This window comes from Ornithodoros turicata, chromosome 1 (genome assembly GCF_037126465.1).
Source record: "Ornithodoros turicata isolate Travis chromosome 1, ASM3712646v1, whole genome shotgun sequence".
Taxonomy (NCBI): domain Eukaryota; kingdom Metazoa; phylum Arthropoda; class Arachnida; order Ixodida; family Argasidae; genus Ornithodoros; species Ornithodoros turicata.
The window spans coordinates 142,384,774-142,402,664 of record NC_088201.1 but is presented as its reverse complement, the minus strand read 5'-3'; the positions used below and the strand labels follow the sequence as shown (position 1 = coordinate 142,402,664).

Sequence of the window (17,891 nt, the reverse complement as noted above, 5' to 3'; positions counted from 1 at the left end):
CGAAGCTCTGTCTCAGCGCTACGGTGCACCAGCATTCCGCCCTGGTGACCCACTAAGCGAAGCTGTCTGCTTCTCGTGTCGTGAGAAAGGCCACCTCTCCTCCAAGTGCCCTACAAAGCAAGGCCGACAAAATCACGGTTCCTCATCATCAAAGACTGCAACACAGACTACTGCCATACCAGCACCACCAGTGCCTCACGCTCTACATACCATCACATCAGAAACTTTTGACGGGTCTCAACTGGAGTGCTCATTTTTTAGAGCTACTATCGCCAGTATCGGACCATGCGACGCATTTCCTGACTCTGGGTCAAAAATGACCATTATTCACCAGTCCCTCGTGACCAGCACACAGCTACTTCCTTGGACCCAGCCACCACTGGGAGTAGTCGGTGGATCGACCGTTCTACCAGAAGGAACGATCTGTCTGAAGATTACAATTGGACCTATTTCTGGAGTCGTAGAGGCTGTTGTCCTCCACAATAACGTGTTGCCCTTGATTTTGGGTGAGGACTGGTTCCGCGTAACAGGCACCCGCCTTGTCTTTGAGCCACCTAACCCAGCAGAAGTACATCACCCTGCTTCAGGTTCAGTAGTACAATCACATCTCAAACTCTATCCTCGTTCATCTTGCGCAGTTGTTCTTCACCAGTCGTCCCTAGCGCAAGGCTCAGCACCAGAAGCCCAACCTACTCTGGGTCTTCAGGAGTCGTCGCTACCAGATACAAAACCTCCATGGGAGCCCCTTTGCAAAAGCACGGCACCATCACACTACACTCGTTCTGCACCTGATGAAACCGTTACAATACCTGTTCACGACGACTTGCCACCAGCAGCTGTGGGCAAGGAACTGTCGCAGGCACAACAGTCGGAACTCGCCTCAGTCTTGTCAACTCACCACAGTGTTTTTGCTCGCAATGAAGATGACATCGGTCATCTAAAAGGACTTGAGCATCACATCGAATTACTGCCCAACGCAGTGCCATACAGCAGGAGTCCATATCGATACTCCCCAGATGACCGTCGTGATGACCATGCATTGTCATTGTAGATTTCCCTCCATTTGCAGGCAATCTGACCAACGACAGGGAGATGGAACGCAAGATGAAACTGTGAGCAACTTTGTGCAGACGGTGTGTATACGTCTCGACACCTACTGCACATGGCTATGCTGTCATCGTGTTTTCTGAAAAGATATTTCTTGCAGATTAGGCGTGTATGGCGCAACGTGCACCAGGAAGAAAGACGCAAGCATTGTGTTCAATGTGGCGGAGACTCATGCACGTCATTACAAGATTTGCAAATGCTTTGAGAAAGACAAGTTGGACCGGAAGTGAAAATCTATGTGCTTTTTTTTCATTGTTGTTCATCGACCGATCATTGCGAATTTTGTGCCTGCGTGAGACGAATGCTCAGGTGCGTTTATGATGAATGGGGATGCTTTCAGAGGTACGTACTCGTGAGTGGTGAATAAAGTGATTTCTTGCTGATATCCACTGTTTCGCGTGGGTTTTTGCGGGTTCTCATATCCCCCAGACATGAGCGGCTTACTTCGCAGAACATTTCAGAAAGCATGTAGACAGCGACGGGGAGGGGCGGTGAATAGCTTGCCGTTGCTGGCAACACAGGAGCATTTTCAAGATTGCAAACAACAATGTGCAATGTGCAAACACAAACATAAATGTTAACAAAGCTGTTATGAAGCAGTGACTGCAATTAATCTGTAGAACTGGGCAGAACAGTTGAATGCAGAGTTTGTTCAAAGCGTTCTATACCGTCATACAGATGGGATATGAATGAGCTGACGAAACATTTTTCTTGCGTGAGAACAAATACACCTGTAGGTTCTCAAAATGGAAAAGCAAAGCTTCGATTTTCGCGGGAGAGAGGCATCTTTTATTTTATTTTATTTTGCTTCCTAGATGGCCTCAACTGACGAACAAGCTGCAGCACATTATGGTGACAATTTTTTATATTTTTTAAAGAAAAATAAACCTGTAGATTTTCAATACGTTGCAGGAGAGAACTAGTTATACAAATAAGGGAAGATTTCTTTTAGACGGCCTATATGTGAATATACTATCTGAAAAAAAGTAGATTTTTGCAAGTGCTTGATATTCTCAAACACATGGTTAAACAATGAATGTAGATCAGCTTTATATTTTTACGTGAAGCTAATCACAAGCAATTAGTTACAAGCATAAATAATGTGGGGTTCCTTCAAGAATGCTAATTTGTCAGAAATTTATAGTAAACTTGACCCCAAATGTGCTCCGTTCTTGAGTTCTCACCACATCACCAGATTTATTCTTATTCTACATACCCTTTGGGATGGCAGACCCGTGCTTCCCCTCTAACGCCAGGCAAGGAAAGCGCACAAATGACGTATATGTAGATGTCAGAAGGAAGCTCGTATGGGACAACTTCATATTTCGGCACAGTTTAATGCGCCCCATTGTTCAGGAAAACAATATGATGATTTACATTCGATATATGCATCGTCTAAAAAATGCACACATTTTTTTTTCAGTGATATTTAAGGGAGTGAAGCTACATCTCTGGCTGGTTTTGGCTGGAAGAGCCCAGGTTGACAGTTACACAAGCTGATGCATGTCAGCATTGAAAATATAAAGGAAAAAAAGGCAGTTTAAAATGCCTCACTCAATTTACTACTATTCATAGCTTGCACCTTGACAGGTGTTTTTCTCCTTAAATGGTTTCATTGCCAAAATCAACGAGAATGACCGTCATCACATTAAGAAGTTTCAACTGTATACCAAGTAATAACAAACATGTGCTTACTTTTTCTGCAATCAAGATGTGAATTACATCGTTGAGTTGCAGGCTTCAGTGAAAAATCACTGCTTGTGATGTCAGTGCTGAGTGAGTATGGCACTGCTAGTGACGCAACATGTGATTCCAGTGTCTTTCACCCCACCCCACGTTATTTCATGAGCAATTAGTATCACAAGCAATCAGCTTGCATGATGCACTTATGAAGGGTAATTTCATGAGTGCCAACAAGCATACTGCAATGCTAATTTACAATGTAGTTTGTGGCTTTGGAGCACACTCATATTCAGTATGCCACGTGAACTAGAGCAGCATTTTCTGCCATAAACATTAGATGAGCGAAGACCCCAAAAAATGTGCGCAGTGTTTACTTGCATTTGACAGCCTGCATTTTTATTACTGAGAGGCTGTCCTCGTAGCTAGAGGGAAAGGGTGCTGGCAATGTGGCACATGTTCATAAGATGTAGAACCAGAAAAAAAATTGACAGCATATCATTATCTCAATCATGTCATTGTGTCCGTGCTTCTGTCTCCTGTTCTGCATTTGTTAATGTTTTTGTGTAGTTGCTGGATTTTAGCCCAACAGCAGGGGTCAGCAATTAGAGAACATCCAGAACATGCGAGGCATACATTTCCTCATTCTCCACATTCCTCATTCAAGTAACGTTGAAGAAGTAACCATGCGAAAAAACAATACAACAGTGAAGCTGGCTTCAGTACACTAAAACATGTCACATGTAACAATATACAGTATGCCCCGGTGTTTCCCAAACCGTGTGTCAGGACCCCCATTGAGGCCGCGATAGCACAAACGGGGCCCAAGAGAAAGCAGATGAAGTGAGCGCAATATGCCACAAAACCAAGGAAACTATCTCTCTACGACTGCATTATATTGAAGTTGTTTTACAAAAATGCAAGTTCAGTTCAGCGCACAATCAGTCGGGAAACAAGCTAACTTGCAGCAATGCTTTCAATCAAGTGTGTCGCAGTATTCCTCACTGCATCATGACGAGACCGTGGACCTACATCAGACGCTGCATGTATACTAGTATAACATGCATATTTATTTATTTATTTCGAGAACCCCAAGGGCCCGGAGGACATTACATGGGTGTGGGAACTGGAGCGTAAGATACATTTACATCAACTTGATATAAACAAACAACCAAGCAAAAAAGGAGAACGCAATTAGCACTAAGTAAACAGGAAATAAAGAAACGACGACAGTACAAACTTATATGAAAACAAGTATTAAAGCGTGAAACGGAGTTCATTCACATAGGTACAGATAATTAACAAATATGATAAGGGGAGGTGAAAAATTTCAAAGCAACTGACATACAAGCGTGGTGATCTTGTGGGTGGAGTGAACAGGAGAGGGTGTTACAAAATACTGTATGCTCGATAATAGTTGTGAGAGGTGATGGAACGTTGTTCCATTCGATGGCAGTTGAACAAAAGAATGATCTGGATAACGCATTGGTATTACAATGAAAGCATGTGACCTTATTAGTGTGGTTGACGCGAGGAAAAATGACACTCGGGCAGGTGATTGGCGATTGGTGCGGTGGCAAGATGAAAAAAAAAACAATGGAAGAGGGCTAACTTGGCAAGACGGCGACGATGTTCGAGTGAGTTGAGATTAAGATTTGATTTAATGCGGGTACAGAGGTATCGAATTAGTAGTCGTTGGAAATGGGCAGCCCGATTCTGGATGGCTTCTATGGCGTCGCAGAGATACTTTTGTTGAAGGTCCCAAATAGGTGATGGATATTCCAGCTTGCTTTGTGCAAGAGCCGTGAACGTTAGGAGCTTAAGATGGAGGCCGCAAACCTGAGGGTGCGTCTAACAAAGCCTAGGGAGCAAGAAGCGTTAGTTATTATGTGGTTGATGTGCTCGTTCTAAGTTAGGTTGAAGGAAAGGTGGATTCCAAGATATTTGTAAGAGTTAGGGTTAATTTGATATCACTTAGAATGTAGGGGAAGGGAGGAAGACAGGAGACCCGTCTTCGAGAAAACGACAAAATGCGACGCTTCGCAATGTTCAGAGGCGTTTGCCACGGCATTGCACCAACGCCGGATTAGTTAAAGGTCGCTTTGTAAGGTTAGTTGGTCAGAAGGAGAGAGGATTTGCCTGTACACTACACAGTCGTCAGCAAAGAGACGAATCGTGGAAGATATGCGTGAAGGAAGGTGATTTATATAGATAAGGAAAAGGAGAGGGCCGAAGACTGGACCCTGAGGGATGCCAGAAAGCACAGGTACATCTGGGGATAGGTGGTTGTTGCAAGTAACAGATAACGTACGATTAGTCAGAAGGTGACCTATCCAACGGACGACATACGGGTCGAGGTTAAGCAGATAGAGTTTGTATAGAAGCTTAGAGTGCGGCACCATATCGAAGGCCTTGCGAAAGTCTAAGAAAGTGGCGTCAGTCTGATGATTATTGTCCACGTGGAGAAAGATGTCGTGAACAATACTGGCTACTTGAGTTTCACACGAAAAGAGCTTTCGAAACCCGTGCTGCAAGGAATAGAAGAAGCATTTTTCTTGAAGGTACTTAACTACGTTGGAGTATGCGTTCGAGAATTTTACATACTATAGAAGTGAGTGAAATGGGGCGGTAGTTATTAGCTGTGTGGCATCTGCCTGATTTGTGAATAGGGACAATCTTCGCCCTCTTCCAGTCCTGCGGTAAAGCAGAATCTTGGAGTGACTGAGTAAATATGCAACATAGAATCTTGCTGGAAATAGATCTCGTGTTGTATAGAACCTTCGGGTTAATAGAGTCCAGACCAGCACTTGACGATAGCTTAAGCGACCCAATGATTTTACAAATACCATGAGTGCTGATATGAATGGGGATCATAGGTGAGGAGGCGATTACTGATACTAATGGAGTTTGGGTGTACCCGTTATCGGTTTTGAAAACGGATGAAAACAAGGGAGCGAAAGCGTTGACGCAGTCGTTGTCGGCGGGTGTCAGTTAGACTGATAAGGTGGGTTTTTTGCGGAAGTAAAATTTTTCAAAATTGTGTTGGTTTATTCGTCAAGAGAGACGGGAGGTCGATGGTAAATAACTTATGTGTCACTTCCTTGATCGAGCGCCTGTATTCCCGTTCACAGTAGTGAAATTTAGCCCGTGATACGTCGTCGCCAAGACGCTTTGCCTTCCTGAATAAACGCTTTGTCTTGGTTAGCAAGATTTTAAGACTTTTCGTGAACCAAGGATTGTGATCATAAGATTTCACTCTTATCTTTGGAACATTGTACTCGGTAAGGTAGTTTATGTTGTCACAAAGGGGGACCAGTTATCCTCAATGGAGTGAGGCGAGGTGCCATGAAAGGAATTTTCATACAGAGCTTCAAGACCCTCGTTGATTGGTTGGAAGTTAGCTCGAGCGTAGTCGCCCTATTGAAAAAAGCACTAGAATCATCCTGGTGTTTTGGTGGCTGTGATTTGGGACATTCCTGGTGCCATGTTCCTAGTGTCTGTTCTCTGATGTTCCACACCAGGACCTCTGATGTGTGCGCTCAGGTGTTGCACACCAGGATCCCTGGTGTTTTGTGATGCTCCACTGTTGAACCTTATCATGTCTCATGCGTTCAATCCCGCGATGTACTTGGTCAGTCAGGAAACCTCACAATGGACTAAAAGCTGTGCATAGTTGTAGACATGTGTGTATGAGAGAGAGAAAGCAGGACAGTGCAAGCGCGGCACCACAGCACGAACATGGTGTTACTGCTGTCCTGTTTGTTTTTCTCCAAGTGTTCAAAACTATGCACAGCTTTCAGAGCCTCGTGAGGGCGCTGAGGAGTCAAGGACCTCACGGTATCGAATGCGTGAAACTGCATAATGGTCAATAGTCGAGCATCATAAAACACCACGAAGGGATCCTGCCATGCATACATGAATGTGCAACATTCAACCAACACGGTCTGCTCATTATTCCGGTACTAAGGCTGCTTGGGATGTACTCATTAATGTTAGCGACTCCTCAAACCAGTCAACAATACAACAAGATATCAAACGTTTCTTTCTACTGCAAAGGTGTCCCAGCTGTTAGCAGGCTACTAATTGTTTGCATATAGTATACTGAGAATCAGAAATAGGAACAGACAAGTACGCGTAACAAAACTGTCTATATTACTGCTATCATTGATGATACAGATTTAGGAGAAGTATGCACTCCACAATATAAAAGTACAAAAAGCAGCAATGTTATTTCTTCTGCGAGTGTGAATACATAACATGCGGCACAGTTATAATTTAGAAAAGCGAACTCGATCAACTCTTCAGTCATTTCCGGTCCTCTCTTCTTGTAGCCCATATCCCATGAATAATCAGTTCACATGATGCCGGACGAAACCCACATTCAAAGACGTCATACCAACGACCAGTCGTCACATCTACCCCGAATGCATCTCTTCCACACTTCTACTTGTGCTGTGAGGGTCCTCCTTCCCCCTCCTCCTCATTCACGCCGCACTTCCACTGGACTCCAACAGAGGTCGCCCCTTTGCTTACGCAAAAGCTGTGGCACTCGCTCGCCGCGTCAAGAAGACCAGAGACTCCCTTGCCTCTAGTCAGTCGTCGTCGCTCGCCATGCTTACTTGTCGGTTCTCTTGTTAGTTGTCTGTATCGCTTTCGCCATTAAACGGGTAGTTCGCTGCCCTCATTGTTCTCCCCAAGCCTTGCCCCATGCCTCTCCAGCCCTGGCATCCCCACATTTGGCGCAGTCGACATCAACCCACTGCCTACCCCGCTCGTACCACAATGCCGCCCAGCCTCGCTTTGTTCGCTTGTCACCCCGGTTCTCGGACCTTCTCCCAGGCCGCGCCATCTTTGCCTTCTTCCTCGGCTTCGCCGTCTTGGCCTTGAGCCGCCATATTGTCACGCGGCTTTCGCTCGCTGATTCCACCATGCCGGGTATCAATTGGCGGGAATTGGACGCCGCTACGATGGCAGGCCTCAGCCCACTTCTAATTCGGGATGAACTCTCACGTCGCGATCTTGACACAACCGGCTCGGACGCGGAACTCGTCCAGCGTCTCCAAGCCTGCCTTGACGCAGAACGTTCCACAGCATCCACAACACGGGAAACGCTGCAAGATATCCCTCAAGCTCCTGTGCCTTTTGACCCCCGAATTTTACAACAGCTTACAGCATCCATCAACACACTGACACATATCCTGCAACAAGCCCAACAACCCCCGCAATCTCTACCAATGACTATGAGTGTGCCTTTAGAGATAGCTACGTCAACTGTTCCTATGTCTCCTCCATTGTGTGAAACCATGCTCCACTCAAGCAACACATCCCAAGCGTCGACAGCGGACCACGGAGTCAGCGCCATTCCATCGCAACTGCCCCATCCCCAAACCGCACCTCAGTCTGCTTTGCCTCCTGTACTTCAGCCTTACCAGATGTCTTACGTTCCTCAAATAAACGTCACCACCATGCCCGACATTTCGTCTAGCATACCTGCCTTTGAGGACGGCAAGAAACAAAAAGCAGGTCTATGGATTGAGGATCTTCAACGAACGCAACAACTGGCATCATGGTCACCAGACACTACACGCTTAATCGCGGCCAGTAACCCAGTAAACCACCGATGTCCCATGGACGTCCTGAAAAGATCCCGAAGTCCTGATCCGCGAAAAATGTCCCAATGATGTAAATAAGACGTCATTCGAAACGTCCTAGCGTTGTCTAGCCAGGATGTATTTTAATGATATCGCTGGGACTTCGAAATGGCGTCCCGATCGGATGTTGATTTGGAATTAGAATACAAACATACTTTCGATGCTCATTATATTTTTGTATCCTTATGATAACGCTCAACAGCGTGCAGCAAGAAACTAAAACAGTGACACTAATTTTTATCCGTGTTACCGAAGTGGCAACACACAAAAATTATTCATCTGAATTTACAAAGAAACTCCCGACATGGTCCGAGCTTAGCAGATGTACCACAGTATCTAGCTTCTGTTTCCTTTTACTGTAGTGCTAATAAAGGTAGTTCGGAAGGCCGAGAAGACCTCGATATCTCTTGCAATATCTCCATGTAGAACGGAACACACACAACTACATCTCCAGATGTGCTTCCCTGCCGGAACGAGAAGACATAACATCATTGAATTGTCGCCACAATTCCAACGAGATCCAAAGACAAATCAGACAGTCAATTCGTTCATTATGTAGCCGTCAGGTACAAGTTCCTCACTGACAGAATCAGGGTTTTTGAAGAGAAGCTATACCTTCGCGACATCATGTTCCACTATGTTGTGTGGCGAAGACCGTACCCACGGAATAAAAAAGCAATTCAATGAATTGGCTTAATGGATATAAAAGCTAAACGCTGATTTCCACTTGATTTAATGTAATCCAACATGTTTTGTACACACTGCACCAGTTCAAAGAATGCGAAACCAATTGAAGGAATTGGCCTAGAGTATCAATAAAACAACAACTTTATTTCTAAGGTTAATAATGAGGAGTTTCGTCGCTAGTGTGGATACCCGAGCCCACTGGCATAAAATGCGATGAAATGTGCCCCTTCACCATAAGGATCGAAGCCCTGACGTGTCTAAAAAGACCAAAAAAGCTCTCATCACAGAGTGTTGATGGGCTGGATTTCACCAGGGGCCAAGCAATTTTCATAGAGATAGAAAGGGTGAAATTCCAACTGACTAAGGATCTGAGAGAGCGCGGTTCGGGAAGGTTGGTAGCATGGACAAATAAGAAGAACGTGCCCAGGTCCCCTACGGCACCGTATGACATCATCGGTCAGAATAGATCAGATATGCATAGAGATTCCAACTGAGCACTGCATATGCCACTTGAGGTGGCTGTTGATACCGCGGCGTCTTTTAGCCATCCAGTGATGGTTTAACCCCATCAGAATGACATCGCCGTGTTTCGCGATGGGTTCCCGTGTCTAATATCTTGGCCTGCAGCGGCGATATCGGGATGCTGTTTCTTGTGACGAATTTCCATTCCATCCCCCTACGCGTGCACCTTGCGGCTTGTGAGAAAGCCTGGCGGTTGTCCAGATATTTGAAAGTCTAGGCAACCGTCGGTGCTCCTGACACCTTCAAAGTCTTATAAATCCCGCCCGGACTGTTGGATCGAGACCAAAATTCAGGTCCGAACGGGTCTGGATTAGCTGTGTGATCGCGCAAATCACACAGGAACTGATCTGTAGTGGTTTCGAACTCGTATGCGGAGACGCGTTAGTAAAATTCGTTTTTCCGAACTTCAGTGCCCTTGTTGGAAAGAAGAAACGCCTCGGACAGGGTTCATACTGGGAGAACCCACTGTTCTCGACGCGGAGCACGTGATAAAATTCACCGCGTCTCTCTAAATTTAGCAGTTCTCGAGTTAGAGGATTCCGCGTTCACACTCCTCCCAATACATGGGACCAGCGGCTTTCCCGCCCCCCCCCCCAAAAAAAAAGCCTTCCCGTTGCTGCCACATGGTCATGTTTGCCTTCGTTATGAAGGTCTCAATGTGCTCTTTCCAACAGCGTTTGTCCTGCAGGCGCGCGATGTTCCGTTCTCCAGATATCGGCTTAAGAGCATGACGAGCTGCGAGGCTGGCTAGAGCCACCCTGAAACGCTTCCCACTTTTCGGTGTCGTAAGTCGATTACCCGATGTCCGATTTAGTCGAAATTTTGTGTGCGCGTGCTCTGTTCCCTGCTCTACAACTTTCCAATTGAGACCAGCCGTCGATTTCCAGTGGTTAAGACGTCATTCTCAAAATTCCTGACACCGACCACCGTTCACCGATTTTTGTCCCTGTCTTCAGGCTTGAAGCCCACGGCGGATCCGACTTCCTTTTAATGGGCACACGCACTCGACATGGGAAACGCGTAGAAACTTGCCGCATCTTTCTATCCCACTCGGTTCTCGAGTTAGAACACCGTGGCAACGGCGGTTCTCTGATGCATGGGCCTGGGGCATTTTTTTCGATATCGGGTTCTTGCTGGCGTAGGAAGGTGATTGAGATGTGTTTTTGAAGAGGAAAACGTCCTCTTTCCGATAGCCTTGGTCCCGTCTTCGCGCGACTTTCCGTTCCCTTGCTACATTCCGAGGAGCGCCTGGGCGCTGGGGCATGGACTGGCGGGCAGGTGGCCTTCCTGCCGTTTCTGCGCTGCGGGCGGCGTCCATTTCGCTTGCAAGCTTCGTTGCGTTCGCACGCCTTTTTCTGGCTCCCGTTGTCTCGCGTTCCGTCGTTGCTCTGGTGCCCTGGACTGTTGTGAATGTGTTTTTATGCCCTACTAGTGTTGCCTGGGGGTGCTTTTATGTGTGCACCCTGGAAGATAGGTCCAGAAGCCTTGCGATTTCTTATATTAAAGGTTAGTTCTATGTTTGTACGATTCGTGCAACTTGTGTTTGGTATCATTCCTAGCGTGTGGGTTCTATTACTTTATGCTAGCAGTGTGATTATTACCCTTTTGATTCCTATTACCCTATGCTTTATCTTTCAGCTAAGTGTACTCGTGACCCTACCAGCACTTTTCAAGGTGAAGATGCAACATCGTCAGTGGCCCCGTTACTAATGTCTAATCTATGATTTCAGATACTTTCGACATATTCATTGCCGTGAACAACGCGGTTGGGACAGCACACTCACGACGTGGGAAGGTCACAGAAATGTTGAAAGACATCAGGTAAGTTACGCTAAAGTGCGTTTCAGAGCTCTTCAGTGACTTGTGTTTACTGCGAAACAGATTGGGCATACGCTTCACCCGTGCAACTTCGTCATGTGCTCCACGGCTTTACGGCTGTGCCACTGTATGTAAAAAATGCTGAGTGATTTTAATAAAGAATTTGCAGGGAAGTACAATGTGTCGCACCTTGTTGACTCTTTTACAGATGTGTGGAAACGTCGTAGCGAATGAATGTGAATTATGGATCTCCAAGTGGCGTTGCCCGCGTCATTTTCAAGATTTTACCCGTTTTGAAGGTACGTAGTGAATGTGGGAGGCATTCACGTTCCTACTACGTGGTTATCCATGCGTTTCCCGTCTTCGCAGGCAATAGGGCTGTTGATAGGGAGAATGCTAGGCTACTGCAGACTGCAACCATAGGCGCTGTGTCTAAAGGTATGCGTATACGTCGATGCGTACTTCACAGTGACATTTTGCTGTAGCAGTGTTTTTGAAATTACATTTCTTGCAGGTTAAGCTCACATGACGCGGCAGGGAAGGGAGTCCGTGGCGAAAAGTGAATATAGCCGAAGTTGGATAGCGTTAATTTTTGCGCACGAAAGGCAAGCTGGACACATCGCAAATCTCCAGTTGTACGAAACACAGTGCAGCATGGTCGTCGGTTATGCCAGTGCTTCAACATATGTTTCAGCGTCGCACTTCGGACATTGCGGGCATATACCTTTAAGTTTTTCCCCTTGTGGACCGATGCTGTGTGTGTTCATGGACATCATGTTTTCAAAGACATGTAAGTTCTCAATAATAACGCGAAAAAAATGCTGGTCATGTTACGCTGTGGTATAATACCTGGTGAGGTAATACGATGCTATGACGCTCAGTTTCATACGAAATAAAGTGTTTGATCTAATGTTGCTTGTTTGTGCCACTGATACGCACTGCTGTGCGGTGTTGATGTAATGTTCAGAGAACGCCAGTAAGCCTGGCTAAAGCACGGGAAAAAGGTCCACTAGAGGTCCGTAAAAGGTCGTCACTGACGTACTATGGACTTCCTTGGGACGTGCGCGGATGTTATTTTGGCAGTTCTGAGTACGTCCCAAGTATGTCAAAATTATGTTTCAGGATGTCCTCAGGATGTCTTCATCGTCCTGAGGGTAACATCATGTAGACGTCCTTGGGACATCGGTGGTTTACTGGGAAACTGCGCGGCACAGCCAAGAACTGGCATCTGACTTCGGGTCGTGAGTACCCCACGTGGGACTCCTGGAAGACTGCCTTCCTCGACACATTCGCACAGGAAAGGTCACTGAGCCAGTGGCAGCAGCAGGTTATGGCTACCGTGCAACACAGCTCCCAGTCCTTGCGTGACTACGCCTACGGAAAGCTCCGTGCTATCAACAAATGCCCTGCTCCCCTCACAGATGCTCAAAAAGTGGAGTACCTACTGCAGGGTATATCAACCCAGTCCACTGCTACAAGCATCGCCGCACAGCGTCCAGCGTCAGTGGCAGCGTTTCTTGAGATGTGCAATGACATCGCACACTTCAGCATTTGCAACAGCCAACCTCTGTGCCCCCACGTCACAGTCAGGAGGAATACAAACGCCATCAAAGTCGTCCAAGTGCATCGTTGGGACCCCCCAACACTGGACCACCTAAACACCAACTTGCAAGTCCCAATACTGCAAATCTCAAGTCTTATCCAGAAGGTCCTCCGCGCCCCCATGCTCTACAACAGCGTGTTCGAATTGCGGACTTAGCCCCGGAACAAAAAGAAGTCCGGTACGAAGCTCTGTCTCAGCGCTACGGTGCACCAGCATTCCGCCCTGGTGACCCACTAAGCGAAGCTGTCTGCTTCTCGTGTCGTGAGAAAGGCCACCTCTCCTCCAAGTGCCCTACAAAGCAAGGCCGACAAAATCACGGTTCCTCATCATCAAAGACTGCAACACAGACTACTGCCATACCAGCACCACCAGTGCCTCACGCTCTACATACCATCACATCAGAAACTTTTGACGGGTCTCAACTGGAGTGCTCATTTTTTAGAGCTACTATCGCCAGTATCGGACCATGCGACGCATTTCCTGACTCTGGGTCAAAAATGACCATTATTCACCAGTCCCTCGTGACCAGCACACAGCTACTTCCTTGGACCCAGCCACCACTGGGAGTAGTCGGTGGATCGACCGTTCTACCAGAAGGAACGATCTGTCTGAAGATTACAATTGGACCTATTTCTGGAGTCGTAGAGGCTGTTGTCCTCCACAATAACGTGTTGCCCTTGATTTTGGGTGAGGACTGGTTCCGCGTAACAGGCACCCGCCTTGTCTTTGAGCCACCTAACCCAGCAGAAGTACATCACCCTGCTTCAGGTTCAGTAGTACAATCACATCTCAAACTCTATCCTCGTTCATCTTGCGCAGTTGTTCTTCACCAGTCGTCCCTAGCGCAAGGCTCAGCACCAGAAGCCCAACCTACTCTGGGTCTTCAGGAGTCGTCGCTACCAGATACAAAACCTCCATGGGAGCCCCTTTGCAAAAGCACGGCACCATCACACTACACTCGTTCTGCACCTGATGAAACCGTTACAATACCTGTTCACGACGACTTGCCACCAGCAGCTGTGGGCAAGGAACTGTCGCAGGCACAACAGTCGGAACTCGCCTCAGTCTTGTCAACTCACCACAGTGTTTTTGCTCGCAATGAAGATGACATCGGTCATCTAAAAGGACTTGAGCATCACATCGAATTACTGCCCAACGCAGTGCCATACAGCAGGAGTCCATATCGATACTCCCCAGATGACCGTCGGTTTTTGGATGAGCAAACGGATAAACTTCTAAAGCAAGGCATCCTCCTTCCAGCTACAGGGCCATGGGCTTTCCCAGCTATCGTCGTCACCAGAGGACAAAAGAAACGACTTTGCGTCAACTACATACCCTTAAACAAAGTTACAATCACAGCCGTGCACCCACTGCCGCATGCAGACGACATCATTCACGATGTAGCAGGAGCATCCTACTTTGCCTGTCTCGATTTAAAGTTTGCCTACTGGCAAGTCAGCCTTCGACCAGAGGACTATGCTAAGACTGCCTTTATCACACACAGTGGCACTTACATGTGGACACGTATGCCTTTTGGCCTCAAGAATGCCCCATCTACCTTTCAACGTGCCATGCAACTTGTGTTCAGCAACTTCAAAGCCCCACAAAAGTCAGGAATTCGTATCTATTTAGATGACATTCTGGTTTTCGCATCATCTTTTCCTCACTTCGTCGAAGTGCTCCAATTGGTGCTCCACCGCTTGGAACACCATGGACTGTAAGTTTCACTTGATAAGTGTCGTTACTATTCGTCGTACTAGTCGTCGTCAAATTTCTACCGCCGCTTCATCAAAAACTTGTTTGATTGTCACCCCATTGTATGCCGTCGTCAAAGCCCCCGAGTGGTATTGGAACACTACGTGTGAACAAGCTTTTCAAACTGTTCGGAAAGCCCTTACTGAAGCGCCACTTCTGGGACATTTTCTTGAGGAAGTTCCAACTACTGTAAGAACAGACGCATCCGCATCAGCTGTCGGTGCAGTGCTTACTCAACTTCAGAATGGCCATGACACAGTCATCGAGTATGCTAGCCGCAAGCTTACGCCTGACGAACAAAATCTGCACAGTAATGTTTGGGAATGTATCGCCGTCCATTGGGCCATTACGTTAAGGTTCCGCCACTACCTTTTAGGCCGAAAGTTTCGTCTCATTACCGACAATTGGACTGTTGTTTGCCTTACCACCAATGTTCGCCCGTCACGTCGCTTCACAGGCATGCTTATGGACTTAATTGAATTTGACTTTAGCGTGGAACATCGCCCAGGTCGCCAAAATGTTGTCGCCGATCACCTTTCTCGCCTGTCACTTGCCATCACAGCACATAACAGTTCACTCGCTGAACTGCAACAAGAGGATCCCCAGTGCGCAGCCGCCAGGCAAACAATGCAAGACAACCCATCGTGCAGCGACTTCTTGGACATCGATGGAATTCTCTACAAACAGTCAGACTCTGGGCACCCAACCTTGGTCGTCCCCGCAAAAATGCGATCAGCCATCCTCCATACTATGCACGATTGTGCAGGCCACATGGGTTCAGAACGCACACTACGCAAGCTTCACGACCGTTACTGGTGGCCCAGACTAACGGCATCAGTACAGAACTATGTTACATCGTGCCAAACCTGCCAGCTCTACAATCGTCCTACCTCAAAGAATGTTGGCTTTATGGGACACATGCCTGTCTCTGAAATCCCATTTTCAATCATCGCATTTGACCACATAATGATGCCACCAACAGGGAGTGCCCGCTACATCTTTAACGTGATTGACTTCACAACACGCTTCATCATCCCTGCCGCAGTACGTTCTACAAACACCGCGGACGTAATAGCCCATCTGCATTCAATATTCTACCGTTTTGGTGCCCCAGACCATTGTCTCTCCGACCACGGAGCAGCTTTCGAGTCTGCCCAGTTTGTGCGTTTCATGCGCCTTCACGGAGTGCAAGTACACTACTCCACTGCCTACCGAGCGGAAGGAAACGGAATGATAGAGCGCAGCAACGGCTCACTCGTCACAGTCCTACGGAAAATCAGTCCACAAAATCAACCACCCTGGGATTCCAAGTTAGCAGAAGCTGCATTCGCCGTAAATACAGCGTACAACGCCAGCACTGGCTTCAGCCCGTTTGAACTTCTCTTCGGATACTTGCCAAAACTCCCCGAAGAACGACATCGCCCCCCAAGTGCTTCGTCGCTCGCAGAACGGCTACTAGATGTTCAAACTGCACGCGTAGAGGCTCTCACAAACTCTGAAACTGCTCAGCATCGTAGAAAAAAGCTATATGATCGAACCCATCGTCAACACTCCTTCCAAGTGGGTGACTTCGTTTGGATTCGCCGCCAACAGCCGGTTCTGCAAGGCCTCGAGAAACTCTCCCCTCGCTTTAAAGGCGTTTACCGCCTTACGGAACAACTTACTCCATCGACGTTTCAGGCTACGCCAGTTACGGGACAGTCCATAAGACAAACCAAACAACCACGCACGGTGCATGTCTCCCAGTTAAAGAAATACGTGCCCCCTCTTTCAGCGCAAATCGACGAAGACCGTTTGTAATCGCAGCCTGCCAGTGACCTGACCGACACTTCGGACTACTCCGCATCACAGCCAGCGACGCAAGTAAATTCGGCGTCTCAACCAACAACAGAACAGCCTTCTCAACGTCCAAATAGACAGCGCAAACCGCCGTCCTATCTAAGTGACTATGAAATCGAACTGTGAAACGTTTTTGGTTCACTAAGTAACATTTTGTTCTTGTTTGTGCATTGTCATGTTGCTTATAGCTTATTTTAGTTTGTATTGTGATATATTGTTGTCAGTGTTTAACTTCTTCAAATGGGACTTTGGTCTTCAGGAAGGGGTGGGATGTGAGGGTCCTCCTTCCCCCTCCTCCTCATTCACGCCGCACTTCCACTGGACTCCAACAGAGGTCGCCCCTTTGCTTACGCAAAAGCTGTGGCACTCGCTCGCCGCGTCAAGAAGACCAGAGACTCCCTTGCCTCTAGTCAGTCGTCGTCGCTCGCCATGCTTACTTGTCGGTTCTCTTGTTAGTTGTCTGTATCGCTTTCGCCATTAAACGGGTAGTTCGCTGCCCTCATTGTTCTCCCCAAGCCTTGCCCCATGCCTCTCCAGCCCTGGCATCCCCACAGTGCACAGGTTGGAAAGCAAATTACGACATATAATGCAGAACTTCAGAAACACATATTCAAAGTTGTTCACATTCGTGCGCAGTTTTCATGTTGAAAACCAGGGCGGAACCCTACCTCAACCACCTGTGCCAGCTCATTGAGTTCAAAACAGACACTAATGCCGATGGCGCTGTCGCTGTGTTATGTGACAATGAGAGCGTAAAGTTTCGTTTTCAAACTGGAGTGAAAGCCGCAAAGCGTGTCAATTTCGACACCCGGGGGAATTATTTGCGATGCAAATTATCATTCCTTTGTAAAAGAAGTTGCGCTAAGGAACTCATGATCATTGTAAATAGCGGTTTTCATGGTAACAACGTGTAGTGCTCGTACCCTGGCGCCTGTAGGTCTGGTGTCTGTGAACCACACCAGACCGTTCTAACGGTCACATTAAAACACTAAGTCTGTCTAGTGTGTACACCAAGCATTCTAGAAGGCACCAGAATCATTCTGGTGTCGTAGTAGTCCACTCTGGTGTTGACATCAGGAGAACTCGACAGCACCAGAATCACTCTGGTGTCACGCCAGAAATTTTTGATGTGCACATTACAAACATCAAAAATGTCTAGTGTTAACGCCAGGAACATCAGGAAACACCAGAATAATTCTGGTGATTTTTTTCAATCGGGCGCGTATATG

At 47.1% G+C, this 17,891-nt stretch overlaps 1 protein-coding gene across 1 annotated transcript; it reads left to right on the top strand.

Moving 5' to 3' along the window:
- Window positions 1-10,848: 10,848 nt before the first annotated feature.
- LOC135370204 (uncharacterized) lies at window positions 10,849-12,430 on the top strand. Its single transcript, XM_064603909.1, has 6 exons — window positions 10,849-11,153; window positions 11,286-11,321; window positions 11,378-11,468; window positions 11,529-11,764; window positions 11,835-11,903; window positions 11,980-12,430. Exons 1-4 carry the CDS (start codon window positions 10,910-10,912, stop codon window positions 11,608-11,610), a joined length of 453 nt encoding a protein of 150 aa, XP_064459979.1. The 5' UTR covers window positions 10,849-10,909; the 3' UTR covers window positions 11,611-11,764; window positions 11,835-11,903; window positions 11,980-12,430.
- The last annotated feature ends 5,461 nt before the right edge of the window (window positions 12,431-17,891 follow it).